General features: G+C 33.7%; 3 protein-coding genes across 3 annotated transcripts; 1 reads left to right on the forward strand and 2 right to left on the reverse strand.

Moving 5' to 3' along the window:
- The first annotated feature begins 853 nt into the window (after positions 1 to 853).
- LOC124447506 (ran GTPase-activating protein 1-like) lies at positions 854 to 4794 on the forward strand. The gene is given in 17 exon segments (XM_046998461.1): positions 854 to 1083; positions 1261 to 1388; positions 1469 to 1528; positions 1598 to 1775; positions 1846 to 1914; positions 1917 to 1981; positions 2063 to 2164; positions 2244 to 2300; positions 2609 to 2722; positions 2795 to 2894; positions 3179 to 3378; positions 3667 to 3771; positions 3876 to 3920; positions 3998 to 4043; positions 4191 to 4276; positions 4362 to 4486; positions 4668 to 4794. Coding segments are annotated over 17 exon segments (1668 nt in total). The 5' UTR covers positions 854 to 965; the 3' UTR covers positions 4738 to 4794.
- On the reverse strand, positions 4440 to 17068 carry LOC124445226. Its single transcript, XM_046995933.1, is given in 28 exon segments — positions 4440 to 5074; positions 5551 to 5599; positions 5817 to 5854; positions 5968 to 6084; positions 6165 to 6257; positions 6355 to 6414; positions 6519 to 6579; positions 6648 to 6688; positions 6798 to 6905; positions 6981 to 7111; positions 7228 to 7253; positions 7378 to 7484; positions 7575 to 7761; positions 8482 to 8761; positions 9186 to 9358; positions 9452 to 10330; positions 10646 to 11651; positions 11854 to 12498; positions 12579 to 13029; positions 13062 to 13124; positions 13287 to 13568; positions 13813 to 13922; positions 13925 to 14020; positions 14351 to 14455; positions 16113 to 16200; positions 16330 to 16508; positions 16616 to 16730; positions 16951 to 17068. Coding segments are annotated over 28 exon segments (5715 nt in total). The 5' UTR covers positions 17026 to 17068; the 3' UTR covers positions 4440 to 4924.
- Positions 10327 to 11845, reverse strand: LOC124447504. The gene is made up of 2 exons (XM_046998459.1): positions 11811 to 11845; positions 10327 to 11711 (listed from the first exon to the last, which is right to left on the reverse strand). The coding sequence occupies exons 1-2, from the start codon at positions 11815 to 11817 to the stop codon at positions 10642 to 10644; spliced, it is 1077 nt and encodes a 358-aa protein (XP_046854415.1). The 5' UTR covers positions 11818 to 11845; the 3' UTR covers positions 10327 to 10641.
- Positions 17069 to 17530: the final 462 nt, after the last annotated feature.

Genomic DNA, 17530 nt, shown 5'->3' on the forward strand with positions numbered 1-17530 from the left:
AATTTCAATATTCAATATATTCATTAAAATAAAATAACAAAATGCCAATTTTAGTATCACAGAAAATTCTCAGCTTTCACATTTCCACAAGTAACAACAATCAGCAGCCATTGCCAAATTTAAATTTAAGAAAAATGTGAAAAATGGTGAATGATGCCTTGAGATCTTCAATAAGGAATATGGGAAATCAAAAATATACTATTGATTTAAAGTTGATAAAGCTAAGTGCATATAACTGTAAAATAACACTTATTTAATTTCAGCCAATAAGAAACCTGATGGTTTCTTTTGGATTAATACTACAGAAAGATAGCTAATATTATACATTCTTTCTGATCCGCATGATTAATTTTGCATGTTTAATCAAATCATTTAAATATCAAAGACTACAGAATTTTTTGGAATAAAAAATAATCTTTCTTCACATATCCGTTCTTTAACAAAAATTTTATATTAAGTAAAAACTTACCACAACACCAACCATTTCAAATACAGGCAGATAATGATCCAAAGCAATGAGTCAATGACAACAAGAAATCAGTTCAAAAAATCTAAAAACAGTTGGTTCAAAGTTAGTTTATTACATGCAGTGCAAATCATCTCATTGCCATGTTTTTGTTTATACCTAATTTTATCGAAATGATCAAATATTTCAACAATTTGAAGTGCAATAAACCGATTCTTTATCCAGAAACTAATGTCTGAAAACTTTTAAATCAGTTCCATAACTTCCAATGAAATTATTTGAAGGCGCCCGTTGTATTCTAGCAGCTTATGGTTTGAATGACCAATACTTGATATAAGTTTAGCTTTAGACGATTTCAAAATTGCGTATTTACCTTCTTTTCACGCGGGAAGTCTCCTAATTATTCAACAAACGGAAGTTGGTTGTGGAACATGAGTAGTTAGAGTTTGAAGCAGCATTTGATATTGTAGAGCAAAACACAGCATCAAATTTATGGACGATGGCTTCAACAAACGAAGTTGAGAATGTTACTGACTCTCTGGCTAAAACGTCTGTAAAGCACGTCAACGTGGTGTGTTTGGCTGACAGTGGACGGAAACTGGACACAGCGGAAGATGGTGAGCTGATGGAACACTGTCCATGATTTAGTATTAGCATCGTTTTAATGATCTTTTTTGGTGTGATGATGTTTCTTCATTTTTATTGTAATGTGATTTGTGAGAGAAGCATATCAATTTTGAGAATAAGAACTTTGTTTGTAATTTCGAACAAGCGATTGCTATCATTATTTATAGTTGCTGAGATTGTAAAGAAAATTGAAGAAAGTCAAGATGTGCAAGCCCTATCATTGGAGGGGAATACCCTTGGTGTGGAGGCTGCAAAGGCCATTGCACAAGCATTGTCCAAACGAAAGGAATTTGAGGTTTGATGTCATTGTGATCAATGTTAAATTAAATGTTGATGTCATGGATTATTACTTTAACATCTCTCATAATGATTTAGAAAGCTTTATGGAATGATATGTTTACTGGAAGATTAAAAGCAGAGATACCAAAAGCTCTGGTAAGATTATATATTACTTCAAACATTTGTAATGATTACAAACATCTAAATTAGTTATTTTTTCTCAAGGAAAGTCTTGGTGATGCTGTAATAACTGCAGGGGCTCAACTTTCAGAGTTGGATTTATGTGACAATGCATTTGGACCTGATGGTGTGAAATCAGTATCAAAACTTCTGAAAAGTCCGTCTTGTTTTTCCTTAAAAACTTTGAAATTTAATAATAATGGTCTGGGAATTGGTGGGGAAAGGTGCGAAAAATTTTTGAACATATATTAGTAGCTGAACATCTTCACTCATGTAATATGTCCATTTATTTTAGATTTTGTCAGAGGCCTTATTAGAATGTCACAAAGCAAGTGTTGCTGCTGGCACTCCTTTAAAGCTTCAAGTTTTGTTGCTGGACGAAATAGATTGGAAAATGAAGGGAGTATTGCATTGGCTAGAGCTTTTACGGTAATAAAAGAATTTGTAAAAATTATTTCATATTGAACTCAATATTATTTGTTGCTACATATATTTATATATTCTATGCAGGAAATTGGAACTCTTGAAGAAATCTCCATGCCTCAAAATGGTATAAATCATCCTGGAATATCAGCTTTGGCCAAGTCTTTTGAACATAACATTGCTCTTAAAGTGTGTAATACTTACATATGAAGTTTCATATTCAAAGTTATTTCATTAAGTATTTTCTTAAATTTATTTTGATTTGTAGGTTGTGAATTTGAATGACAATACATTTACTGCTAAGGGTGCAATAGCTATGTCAAAGGTATTACAAGTTAACTTTGACCCCGACTGTACTACCATTTAATTGTGAAAACCTATTTAATTTGAATGAAAAGCCTGCGCAGGGTTTATTTCAACACAAATGTCTACAGAAGTAAATTTGTTGCTTTTCACCAAACACACAAACCAAGTCCTTTGGATATGTACTATATTCTAGAAAAAGCTGTTCATATATGGTCACAATTATCGAATTATATCATTTTCATTTCATCCCATGAGGAATCAATAGTCATCACCAATATTCAGTACATTTATGTCTTTTAAAACTCATTTGCACTCCGTTTATACCAGGTTCTTCCTAGCCTTACAAATTTAGAAGTTATTAACTTTGGTGATTGTTTGGTAAAGTCAAAAGGAGCAAGTGCCATTGCAGATGCTCTAAAAACAAACCATGCTAAATTGAAGGTGATCATCTAATCAACTGAAACTACCAATCAATTTGTAACGTTACCAACTGTAATTTCACATTTTCCTCAGGAATTGATTTTAACATTTTGTGAAATAAACAAAGATGCAGCTTTGCAAGTTGTAGAGTCATTGGAAAACAAAAAAGAATTTAAAAAACTTTATCTAAATGGTGAGTTAAAAAGAACGGAATATTGTTTTACCGTTTCTGTTGCGCGCGTGTTAATTTGATTGCGTAATATGAATTTGAGCAAATGAAAATAAATTAATAAAACAAAAGAATACTTACAGTCAACACATATATATGGGAATATTTAAAATGCAAACTCTATTATACATCGTTCAAAGTTTTATTAGCATAGGTATAGTATTCAATAACTGCTTGCGTTTCAAGCGACCTTGGTTCCCGCCATTCGTAATGGCAATGATGCTAATAATACAAATGTTCTACTTTAGGTAACTCTATAGGAGAAGATGGCATAAAAGAAGTTCAAAATAGATTAATCGAGCTTAAACTTGACAATGTTCTTGATTCAATGAGTGATGATGAAGGTGAAGATTCTGAAACTGATGATGATGAAAGCGATGAAGAAGATGAAGATGGTGGCGACGAAGAAAAAGAAAAAGTCAATGATGAAAAGATAAAATCTGAACAGGTTTGAGCTAATGACACCATTTCTTAAGAATCGCGATATTCATCTTTTTAAAGTTACTGGAAAACTCGCTGACGAATTCTGCGCAGGGAAATGAAAATCGTGTAATTGTATTTTACTATTCTATTTTAAATTGCATAAATTTATTTAATAAGTGATATATTTGACAAGAATTTATCAATTAATTTAGAAAAAATGAATAAAATATTTGAACTATTGTTCGTTAGTTTGCTTTTCGACTATATCCACTCGATTCTATTTCAAAGAACTTGTAAAGAACTGTACTTCCAGGACGATGTAAAAAGCGCTGAGAAATTTTTGCTTCATCCGTCTTTGGAAAGTTTTACAAACTTGCCACATGAAAACAGAGTTGAACTTATACAGAGAAGTTTGAAGGTACGCGGAATGATAAATATTGTTCATTAATGTTGGTAATGTATGTCAGTTGATTGGAAGTTGAGTGTATTGAACCTTACATCAATCTTTTTTTTAATATACAGGCGTGTATAAATGATGCGATGTCTATTTGTAAATTATTTGTAGAGGTTAGACTTCTTTCCTTATGTTAAGTTGTTTTAGCAGTTCTTTATGTATAAATGATGTGAATGTGTGTTTCTCTTAGGTGTCCTCTATGATTCACAACACTCGTGATTTTCTTCCGTGTACAGGTATGTTTTTCGAGGACAATTCTTGGTAGAGTTATATGTTATAAAGTAAATGATTTCAACATACGAGCACCATAACCTGTTTGTACGTAGATCTATGTTCACCGGACATTGTGTACATATTTGCACGTGTTTTTTATTCTTCTCAAGACTTGATTCTACGTGAAGCCTTCTCAGTTTGCGATAAGCCTGAAACAGTTATAAACGATTTACTCGTTTTCATGGGATTATTAAAGGTATATATTTTGTGATTACTTCAGTTTTTTTCTTTACATAAAACAGCTATGTACAAAGAGAGGAAAGATACATATTTTTACATAGAGTGAAGAGAAGATCAAACCAACTTGTCAAGATATCACTGGTGTTTTATTGGCACTTGATAACGCTATAAAACAGGAATATTTTCCCAAAGATTGTGCTTTTATTTTAACCGCCTTCTTGTCAAAGTAAGCTCAACATTCAGGCATTTTAGCATGTTTTTATGATCTATCGTTTTGTTCTACCAAATATTTTTCAATAGACAGTATGTCTTTGCTTCTTGTGTACATTAATAATGCATTATTGTCTTTTGTACATGAATGAATGAATAATTTATATACTTTAACCAACCCGACATTTTTGTTTTAGACAAAATACAACAGTCACGTGTTTACCATCGGCAAAAAGCTCCTTTCTCGAAACGCTAAAACAGTTATAAATAAATCTTTGTACACTAAGTTTTATAACGAAATACATTAAACATCAGACTTCGCCATTTTTGTAGAGTTTTTTTTTTGTTCACGCATGTTTAATTTACCAGATTTGTGTATTTGTCGTTTTAGCCATCTTGCGAAGGCTTGCGAGGGAACATTCTCGTCATTAAACGAGTGCCTTTTTCAAAGATTTTAATCTCTTCCCTCAATCATATCTTGAACTGTCTTTAATGTACATTGGTCCATTTCACCTCCTATTATAGAGAGCACATCAAAAACCAATTGCTTTTGTCGAGGTAGTTGCGATATTAATAATTCACCAAAAAGATAGATTCCCATTCCCTGAAAATATAAATTTTAGTAAATTTTTATCGTGTTGCTACACTGTTTACGCTTCTGCAAGTGGTAAAGAAAAAGTCACCTGTCATCGCCATGAATGGTTGAATCTTGCTATTATGGTAGTTACGGGTGTATTCAGTAACTCATAGAAGTTATGAGTACATTTAGATACAACTAGCTACTCGTGGTAGGTACGTATGGGTACATTTTCCTATTATTGATACAACTAGCCACTAATTGTAGTTAAGGGGGTACAACTTGCTATTATAGATACAAGTAGGTACTCATTGTATTCAAGGGGGTACATCTTGCTAATATACATACAAGCTACTTATCATGGTTATGGGGGTACGTCTTGCTAATCTAGGTACAATTAGCTAGTTAATCATTGTATTCATGGGGGTACATCTTGCAATTATAGGTATAACTACATACTCGGTAGTAATCCGTACAATTTGATTACAATTTCAGTCACTTACTTGATCTTCAATCAAAAACCTTTTTATTTCAGGATAACCAGGTCCGTATCTTTGAAAAAAAATTATAGATATTTTTGCCAATTCAGAGAGCATTGGTGTAAGAAAAACTAAATTAACAGAAATTGAATACATGGTTTGGCGAGTGAGTTTCTGTTTTAGATAGTGTCTTTTTGTAAGGCAAAGGTCTTTGGCTTTAAGCACAAATAAATGGAGTTAAAAGAATAAAAGAGATTTTGACGGATACTATGTTGTGCAATTTATTGTACCTGTGTTTGACCACAAGTTCACACCAACGATGACGAACCTATCACGAAAATAATCAATGTTTATGATATATTTGTTTCGTTGAATGCAGGCGACATTCATAGAACATTGTTCGTAGCATAAAACAACTACAATAAACCAAACACAACATACTTCGGCATTTTTTTCAGCAAAACGATAACAATTATCTAGTTGAGTAAGAGTTGCTGTTGCAAAGGTATCACGCTCCAATAATCTCTCCAAGAGGACAACTATTTGAATTTGATCGTTCTGAAAAACAACAGTTACGTAATGCGTATTGAAATAATGTAGTCGTTACAGGATTGTCGGAAGAAACATAAAACACACACCAATTTAGAATGATCCTTGAGAGGTTTCTTGCTTCTGATATGTAATGTCTTTCTTCTTTTATTAACTGAGTCTGTTTTTTTCCAGAAACTGAACTACATCGCAAACAAAAACATTTTTCAAATGATAATACTGCACGGCTAAAATGTTATATAAAATGAATTATTTCAAAATACCTCAAATTGTACCTACTTCATTTTCAACTTGACGTATCAAGAAATTCTTTGAAGATTTAGTTCTTTTTTTCATTTGCTAAATGTAGAAGATCCAACAGATGAAACATTGTGTAAATGTATCAACGTCAGAACTGTCGGAAGACAAATGACAAGATGAAGAAACGCCAATGAAGTTCTTACCGAAGGAAGACCATGACTTTCTAACCATTCTTCGATTAGGCGATTTTTAATTTTGCTTTCCCTGATATTTTAAAAACTACATGTAAAACTCCATACTTTATACTGTTAGAAAACCATCTCCAGCTTTACCTTAGCTCTGTAAATCTTGTTTCAAAATATGTAAAAAAGTCCTAAACAATGAAAAAACATGTAAGTTATTGTTGAAATTCTTCAAAGAACATTAATTACACGATCGAAAACATCATTTTGCACTTTAACAAGCCCTCAACTAGTAACTACCTCAGAGTTAACTAATTTTCCACCATATTCCATGACATATTCCTTAAGAAAGTTATCAAAATTCCTTATCCCAACGAGAGAGGCCATGTGATGTAGCAAAAAATATCCCTAAAAATCCATAGATAACTTTATTAGCGAGAGCATTTGTTAAATAGATATGTGAATATCAAGACAACAACATGCCTTGAGATAGTATATTTGTGTCCATTTCTTTGAACAAACTTGACCATTGCTTGTTACAGTAGTTTGTGAAAGGACATCATCGCCTTCCTTTTCGTTTGGTTTTTCTAAACTTTTACGGACAGCTTCGGCAGCTATATTTTTAGTACAAGAACCAACTGAGACAATTTAAAAATTTTTACCATAAAATACAGATCCATACGTGCAGTAAAATCCTTAGTATACTGACATAAATGCTATCGCAGCTTACCCGTGACAACACTGGGCAACTTTGGTCTGAAATGTGAGAAATGGTGAATCACAAATGCGACGGTTTCGTATGACGTAAGCATTGTTTAAGAAAAATTCAAAAGTACTCAAACCATTAATTACAATATGAGAGTACTTAAAATTAAAATACCTAAGTCGTTGCATGTTTTCATCAGCATGTTCAAACTCGGCTAACAAAATTCGATGCTTCAAAATTTGATATAGCTCAATATAGTACAATTCTTCGTCGCTGGTCCACTAAATAAAAGCCATTAAGAAGGAAAAACACATAAGCCATATTTTTTACAGTGTTCAATTCAAATATGGTCATTATATAGAAGTACTAACTCCTTCCACTTTACAAAGTATTCTTTCCTCTAGATAAGTAGCAAATCCCTCACTCAACCATTCTTCTGACCAATTTTTGGCACCAATATGCAAACCAAACCATGAATGAGATATCTCGTGAGCAACACGTGTACACATGCTGCCATCTTGGGCCAAAATAGACTGTGAAAGAAACGCCATGTTTGGACTGCAAAGAAATAAAACTTTCTGAGTTCATTTAATCGACAATAGAATCGCATTTACACGAAGAGAATAGAATCGCATTTACACGAAGAGAATAGAATCACCTTTACACGAAAAGAATAGAATCACATTTACACGAAGAGAATAGAATCAAATTTACACGAAGAGAATAAAATTTACACGAAGAGAATAGAATCACATTTACACGAAGAGAATAGAATCACATTTACACGAAGAGAATAGAATCAAATTTACACGAAGAGAATAGAATCAAATTTACACGAAGAGAGTAGAATCACCTTTACACGAAAAGAATAGAATCACCTTTACACGAAGAGAATAGAATCACATTTACAGGAAGAGAATAGAATCAAATTTACACGAAGAGAATAGAATCAAATTTACACGAAGAGAATAGAATCAAATTTACAGGAAGAGAATATAATCACATTTACACGAAGAGAATAGAATCAAATTCATACGAAAAGAATAGTGTACATTTACACAAAGACAATAGAATCACATTTACACAAAGAGAAAAAATCACATTTATTAAAAAAACTGCATGTCCTGGATAAACACATTCCAATTGCTTTTGCCTAATTTTTTCGAATATTTGTCCTCCGTTAATCACCAAAGCAAAAATAAATTACATCCATAAAACAAAATGCAGTCATTTAGAAATTTTAATAATGTAATTAAGCATATCAGAGCATGCTCTAACCTCATTAAGCCCATGCAGGCAAAGCATCTGGGAAGTATGACAAGATCCATTCTCGTGAACGGATAAGGCCCCAGTAATTCACAGGCAGCGCTCACATACTGGGCACAGCGAGGAAGAAGTTCTTCACTTGCTTCATTAACAAGTTTGTCGGCACTGAACAAACGACATTTAATGACAGACGATAAAGCGACCGTTGACGTCTCACGACATTCAAACCAACCAATTGCAAGAGCCAATGTAGAACAAGGCAATGAAACGTTCATCTCAAAAAGGAATGTCACTAAAATAATAATAATAAAAAGTTAATATTTAATACAATTCGTGATTCTCGCTAGTTTTTCAAGGTGTCAAGAGTTTTATTTTGTGACCTCATCACACAGTCAAGGTTGAAAACTACGGAAACGTCAAATATTCACGTTTGTCATCAACATCACCATTCCGGGAAAATTTGTAGAGGATAGGTAGATGAATGTATCACAACGTCTAATTACATGACGTACATGTAAATTTTCCTACCAAGATGGATTAACTTAAACAAAAATGACAATTTTCCAGGTGCAAACGAGCAAATGAAACTCAGAATGAACCAAAACAAGTTGACTAGGCAAAGTCGCTTTCGGCAAAGAAACACGGGGCAATCATATTGAGGAGTCAACCCATTTTTCTTACCCCACCCCCCGAGTTTAATTTAATCTGCATCTTACCGATATCATCCTCCTCGTTGCGCTGCGCAGAAATCTCATTTCCACTCATTAAAACTCGACATGATTTAGGAACATGAATGGCAGCTTGCCATGTCGACATAGCAACAGGTGGTTCTTGACATGGCATTAAAGAACGATTGTTGATATAAGCACCAGGAGAAAAAACACATGGTCTATTATTAAAATCAATAATCAACAAAATGAAAAATATACGTTTTGCAAGACAACAGATTTTATGTATGTTTTTTTTAATGCATTTAGTATACCTGTTATTCTGATCGATGGACCACGTCAGAGATTTTCCCTCGGGTCTTGTACAATATTTGATTCTTACACAGCGTGGCCAGGTCTTGCCAAGATTGCAAGGTTTCCAAATTCTAATGCACCAATTTCGAACAGCGTATGGCAATAGAGAGTAAGGAAGAGGTTTAGGAGATCTCTCGTACTTGTCAACGTTAAATATATCTGATGAATAAGTGCTACATTCAGTTTCGTTTGAATATCGTCTTACAATAAATTCATCCGTTAAATTGATCTCTTCAACTGACTGAATATCAACTAAAGAGCAATCTAAACACAACTGAAACTGTCTGTTTGTATCCACCTTTAAAGCTGGCTTTAAAAATAAAGTTATATCCCCATTCATTACTTTTCTACTGAAGTCTACACTCAAATCCAATACGTAATGTGTAACTAGAATTTCATCAACATTAGCCAACAAAGGTAAATCATCATTCATGTTCCACGAGCTCTCGTCACACGATTCATCGTCAAGAACATTTACATAATCATCATCGTATTCGCGTATGGTATTACAACAGGTTTCACTTGCGTTGCAAACATCTTTCTGTTTCAAGTCAGGAGAAATTGACGAAGATTCTTTGCTGCAACAAGTATATGCAGATTGATCGTTTGAACTTGCATCATAAGTACATACGAGACCAGTTTGGGGTGACCTTGAAATCAAAAAATCTTCATTGCCGTCAGTATTATTCCGCTCATAAAAGTTTAAAGAAGAATTTGATTGTTCAGTTACATTGACTGTGTCACTTAAGTTGCGTATGTTTGTTTTTTCAGGGGTAAAATCAACCTTTTCGGACGGATAACAATCTTTAATTAAAGACAACGAATTCTCTACATTTTTTCATCAACTTTATAATCGCTAATCTTGGTTTCTTCAACACTCCAGGTAGTTATTACGGTCTCTTTCTTTTGCTTTGAGAAATTGTAACAAGAAAGATCTTCATTGGTCATTGGCAAACTTTTACAATGATCAGATGCCAATAAGTCATTGCATTTAGATGTGCTATGGTGTACGTATGCAGTTTCAAGTTGTTGAAAATATGTGTTGTGTTTTAAATTGAATGACGAAGTCTCTTGTTTATTTACCAAACGATCCATCATTACACCCCCGTTTCATTAGCTCTTGAGACTTTATCTATTGAAAGATCCATTGTTACACCCCCGTTTCATTAGCTCTTGAGACTTTATCTACTGAAATATCCATTGTTACACCCTTCGTTTCATTAGCTCCTGAGAGTTTATCTACTGAAAGATCCATTGTTACACCCTTCGTTTCATTAGCTCCTGAGACTTTATCTACTGAAAGATCCATTGTTACACCCTTCGTTTCATTAGCTCCTGAGACTTTATCTTCTGAAAGATCCATTGTTACACCCTTCGTTTCATTAGCTCCTGAGAGTTTATCTACTGAAAGATCCATTGTTACACCCTTCGTTTCATTAGCTCCTGAGACTTTATCTACTGAAAGATCCATTGTTACACTCTTCGTTTCATTAGCTCCTGAGAGTTTATCTACTGAAAGATCCATTGTTACACCCTTCGTTTCATTAGCTCCTGAAAGTTTATCTACTGAAAGATCCATCATTACACCCTTCGTTTCATTAGGTCCTGAGACTTTATCTACTGAAAGATCCATTGTTACACCCTTCGTTTCATTAGCTCCTGAGACTTTATCTACTGAAATATCCATTGTTACACCCTTCGTTTCATTATCTTCTGAGACTTTATCTACTGAAAGATCCATTGTTCCACCCTTCGTTTCATTAGCTCCTGAGACTTTATCTACTGAAAGATCCATTGTTACACTCTTCGTTTCATTATCTTCTGAGACTTTATCTACTGAAAGATCCATTGTTACACCCTTCGTTTCATTAGCTCCTGAGAGTTTATCTACTGAAAGATCCATTGTTACACCCTTCGTTTCATTAGCTCCTGAGACTTTATCTACTGAAAGATCCATTGTTACACCCTTCGTTTCATTAGCTTCTGAGATTTTATCTACTGAAAGATCCATTGTTCCACCCTTCGTTTCATTAGCTCCTGAGAGTTTATCTACTGAAAGATCCATTGTTCCACCCTTCGTTTCATTAGCTCCTGAGAGTTTATCTACTGAAAGATCCATTGTTACACCCTTCGTTTCATTAGCTCCTGAGACTTTATCTACTGAAAGATCCATTGTTACACCCTTCGTTTCATTAGCTTCCGAGACTTTATCTACTGAATGTTCCATCGTTACACCCCCCGTTCTTGAGACTTTATCTACTGAAAGTTCCATTGTTACACCCCCCGTTTGATTAGTTGCTGAGAGTTTATCTTCTGAATGGTCCATCGTTACACCCTTCGTTTCATTAGCTCCTGAGGCTTTATCTTCTGAATGGTCCATTGTTACACCCCGTTTCATTAGCTCCTGAGACTTTATCTACTGAAAGATCCATTGTTACACTCTTCGTTTCATTAGCTCCTGAGGCTTTATCTTCTGAATGGTCCATTGTTACACCCCCCGTTTCATTAGCTGCTGAGACTTTATCTTCTGAATGGTCCATCGTCAAATCCCCCGTTTCATTTTTGCCAATATCTTTATCACCTAAATATTCCATGGTTACACAGTTCATCTCATTACCTTTCGTGTGTGTATGAACCGAAAGATTCAACCTCACATTTCTTGTTTCATTTTCTTCGGTGTCTTTCTCAGTGAAAACATCCATCATAGCACCACCGTTGTCTTTATCTAAAACGTTTATGTCATTTTTAGAAGACAAAACTACTAAACTTTCCTTACGAAATTTCTTTACAATTTCCCACCCATCATCAGTAGTTTGACTTGTTGAAACATTACAAAGTTTTCTTTTCATGTCTATTGAACTTTCTGTACTGTATTTTGGTTGAGTGAGCAAGCGTAATCCAGCTTTCCGAGATAATCCAGACAGAACATAAGCAGTCTCCATATACACATCCTCGAGAGTCCATCGTGAAGTATTTGGACCATTGTATTTCTTATATTTTAAATGAGCTAGAAATAAGTAATCAATATTTAGCTTTAACGATGAAAGATAACCAAAACAATACGAAAAACTACGTCTTACTACTAACCTGGAATATGACCTCTGCCTGAAGTACGTTCTCCGTTCTCGCCAATAGCGAGATGAATCATGTATAGTAAGACTGGGAACGAACATATTGGATTACTTTTTCCATCTTGAATAAGAGCTGTTACAACAGTGGAACATAAAGACGTGTTTGCGTCCTTTAGCTGAATTTTCATAAAATAGGCCTGCATTGAGCTTAGACCTTGAAAGTGTATTCCGTAGCAGAAATCAGGCTTTTTCAAAGAAAGTAATTCCATTATTACATTGACTAAATTAAGTTTCGTCCAACAAGAACCTAATGCAATAAAAAATGCTTTTCCTTCAATGCTTATGACACACGAGCGAAGTTTATCTTGCCAACACAATTCGTCATCGTCGATTTTGATCAAATTATACTGACATTTGATGTCAGACAAAATACGAATATTGAGGTTTTTGACAAGAGCGTCGGCTAAAGCTTGCTGTGCAGTCAACGATTTAGGGTATTGCAATCATTACCGACCATGATAACTATATGTAAAGATGAGTTCACTTGGCTTGGTGCTGATACCTAGAAAAAAAGTATATGACTTGTAATTATAAATATTTGATCAAGTACAAACAGCAATCCCTGAAACGCATAACCAAAACGACCATTGTCAATATAACTAATAAATATATAAATGATTTAATTAAACAGATTTAATTAGTAAAAAGTAGTTTAATTCATTACTCCTTCATCAGCATTGAGCATTGATATTTTTCCCTCTACGACTTCGGGCGATAAGATTTCTAATCCCATCTCCAAAGCTAAATCAGGAAATAATTCCACTCTAGCTGAATTTATAGAAACTTTGAGGTGGTCGCCCAAACAATTATCCCCTGTACGCAACAATGTGGATAATGTTATAAAGAGATCTGCAACTTGAGATCCGGTTTCATAAACTTCCTTTGTGCTGCCAGATAAGGTACAGCAAAGATTTCTCTTCAACCATTCGACGTCAACAGGCCAATCCTAAAAATTACGTGACAAAAAAACATAGACAACAGTGATGTAGCCTGTTCACAAGTTTGGTCATTCTTCTATATAAATGTTTCAGTGTTCACTAAATGTAAAAACAATAGATTTCTAAAAATGAAATAATATTACTGATCTTTGGCTGAATGCACGGCAGAACCATCTTTTGATATAGGAATGCACAATATTCATTTTATGTGTGTTTCATAAAATATATCAAAGATAAAACATGTTATTATACCTGATGAGAGCAGTCAAGTTTTAACGTAAAACAAGACGAAATGTGGATAGCTGACAAGGATCGTCCAAGAGTATCTTGAAGCACTCGAACAAAATCGTGTAGCGAGCAAATTCTTCATATTCATAACGTCTAGATATTTCTGAGGGTGTACATGAAAACACCTGACCTTGAGAACTCGAGTGGCAGCTTAAGATTGTAATAACATCAACTAAATTAAAGAAAATAATTCAACATTATATTTTGGATGGTTATGGCCTTAAGGCTAACCTTTTAACCTGCATTATGCCATGTTAATGTCTATTATTATAAAATAATTTTGGGAATTTGTAACTAAATCTTAGAGCTTTTACTTTCATTGCTATATTGAGGGATATTATGTCCTTATTTGTAACTAAATCTTTACTTTCATTGCTATATTGAGGGATATTATGTCCTTATTTGTAACTAAATCTTTACTTTCATTGTTATATTGAGGGATATTATGTTCTTATGTCTCTCGTGCAAGCCAGGCATAAAAAATCATTTTAACCAAACGCACCATTATCGTATTGCTTTATGAATTCCAATTTAACGATACAAGATATAAGTTCATATCTACTAGAAAAAGATTGTGTGATGACTTCAACATCACAACTTGCTTCATCTATATAAACAAAATTGAAATTCAAGGATAATCTTTTCAAAGTGAGAAACAAAAATGAACAATATAAACATCTTACAATATCAAACAACGAAAACATCATAGGCCAACGTATTGGTTTCTATTTTATTTTTTCATTCAACGTCCGCTAAACGCTTAACTTATTGCTTGCTGGGGTTAACGTTTAAAAAATAAAATGTTCGGTTCATTCTCTCCTTAAAAAAACCGCACGAAAAGAGTTTCATTTGAAAATATTTCAAGACAGACGACAAGAAACATGTTTGTATCACCTTGTGTAGTTTGTCACAGAAAGCAATAAACACAGTAGCTACATGGTAATGACAAAGATTTGCAAAACACATAGAAAGCAAGCATGTGTTGGCTTAAGTTGAACTGTTCATCTTTACGGTACCTTATGGTCATACTTGTTAATCAGCTGGTAAATGTGTATTGTTGTCCTTTTTAAAAAAAAACCCAAAACTGAACCGAATCAAACGAAAGTAAGACAAAATCTCTAAAGGCGCATATTTCTATATTTTCTTTTTGTTCCAAGATGTAATGTCTATAGTTGTGTATTGCCTACTTTGCTGTTGATGCGAGATGGGGGCACACCATGACAGTAAAGCTCATTGAGGTGACGAGTTTGAAAATACAATGATTGAAACAAGCTGAAGAAGACAGACAACATGCCAATAATATATGACTGAAAACTTGCACAGTCCACTCAATCAACTAATGGAGTTCATATCAATCAACTGAATCTCCTTGCATTGCTCTGAGAGAAACTTGCTCACTCCGTAACATACTATTAGAAAAATCAATTGAGCATGCACAGTCCACTAAATCAACTGTTCAAGTTCATAAACATTGCAACAGTGATTGCAACTGCCAAATGGATTTACTCTTACCAAATAACTTTCTTAATCACATTTCATTTGAGAATCACCTGCACAGGTGCAGTCATTCAAGCATGCACACTTCAACAGGTTGATTGTTTCACAAAAACAAATTGGATCTATTTGCAATACTTTTGAAGTAAATAAATTACTTAGTCACAAATTATTACAGAAATTATACAAGCATGCTTGTAACAAGTGGAATCACACCACAATCATCGAGCAGCATTGAACTTATGTATGCATATGTAAATATCAATATAACAGACATATATAGTTTATGTCAAATAACAGGAGAGGTTTGGATTAATTAAGTTGCATTGGCTAAGGGGTCCAGCCATAGGTTGCAACATCACTCTCTCTGCATATTATCTTAATGGTCTGATATGCTAAAGCTTACTATTGGAATACCCAATCATATAACATGAGAGGAGACAAAAGAAAGTTTAAAAAACCAATCCCATCAAACATTTTAAAAAACCAAACTTCAACTCTGCAAAGTGTATCAAAGTGGAAGTTCTAAGCACACTTTAGACAGCAGCACAATTTTAACTATAGAATTTTTGCAAAGTATGGTATCTAAAAGATTTGAAAACACAAGACAATAGACACTGTGTATAAAGTAAACTTAATTTAATCTAAACATTTTGATTTTTTCTCTTAAAGAAAAATCAAAACCAAAGGAAAATGGAGTTTCTGGAACAAGACATTTATTGCTTTGATACATTGTGGTTTGATAATTTTCACAGAATCTTATAACTTACCATATTGCAAGCGAGCTGCATTCAAAAATGATGCCAACCATTCACCAAGTAAAGACTGAGGATCTGCAAGGTTGAAGACAACAAGAACCTAAAAATATGAGATATGAGATACTTGGTGTTACAGTGAATGAACACATTGGTGAATGTAAAGAAAATAAATTTAAATCTTGTTTAAATTCAAGAGATTTCAATAATAATTATCATCAATTGTAAAAACCTTTCTGGTATTTAGTTCAAGTCTTTGAGATGCAAGGATTTCTTCACTTCTTTTCAAATGAGATTTATCCTCAAAATTATCAACAAGTTTTTCTTTCACAAATTTAGCAACTTCTTGTCCTACATGTTTCTCCAAATTCTTCACATTTCGCACACTATTCAATATCCAAGTATTTTTTGCTATATCACAAAAATGTAGAAGATCGGCTCAGTTGTGAAAACTTATGGCAATAAATATGGAAAGACAAATGCTCAAAAAATTGGTGCCTGGTATATTTCAACATTACCACTGTTTCCTGAATGCTGTGGACAACAAGGAAAGTCACATTTGATATATCTTGTGTCAGCTGAAGTTTCACATGCAAAGACTGTGCTGGAGTAACGTGATAAGTATTGAGAAACCTGTATAAGATGAGCAGTTGTCATAAGAGTGACCTCAAATCAAACCCAAGCTTTTAATTGGCAAACGATTTTGAGGTTTAATACTACAGTCTACTAGCATCAATATTCCTTGTGTTTATTATTTGGCTATAACTTATTCTACACATAGAAAATTGGTCAAAACAATTGGGAACAATGGTATTGCAATAAAGAATTTATCAAGATATTATCTAATATCAACCTTTGTATTGAAGACAGAATTATAATCGTCACTCAATTTTTCATCTAACTTTCCTTGCTTCGTTGTGCTCGCCATTTATTTCTCGAGAAATTGCAACCACGCATGCGTGTGATTAACTAAACAAGAAAAGAAGTCGAAGTGGGGATCGTTGCATAGGCAGCCCAGAAATCTGTTCAAGTTTTTTTATTCAATCAATTTATGTAAATAGCACAAGAAATAGTATATATATTATTTGATTTAACGTTAAAATATACAACCTTTAAAACTATACAAACGTGGAAGTCACGCGAGATCGCGTGCGTGTCAATCATTGCACAAAAATCAATGAATATTTACTTTTTACTTAAATTGATTGAATAAAAAACTTAAACAGATTTCTGGGCAGCCTATGCTTTCTCATCATTTCAGTAAATTCTTTGTCTCAAGCCACCGAATAATGCAAAACCATAGTATAGCCATTAATTAAGTAAAGTATAAACATCGAAAAACAGTTTTCAATCAGTCATTCAGTCCGTAATTTAATCATCACATTCAATGGTGCTAGCTCGCTAATGAACGGCAAAAATTGTTAGTTGTTGAA

The sequence above is a fragment of the Xenia sp. Carnegie-2017 genome, unplaced genomic scaffold (assembly GCF_021976095.1).
Source record: "Xenia sp. Carnegie-2017 unplaced genomic scaffold, XeniaSp_v1 HiC_scaffold_22, whole genome shotgun sequence".
Taxonomy (NCBI): Eukaryota; Metazoa; Cnidaria; class Anthozoa; order Malacalcyonacea; family Xeniidae; genus Xenia; species Xenia sp. Carnegie-2017.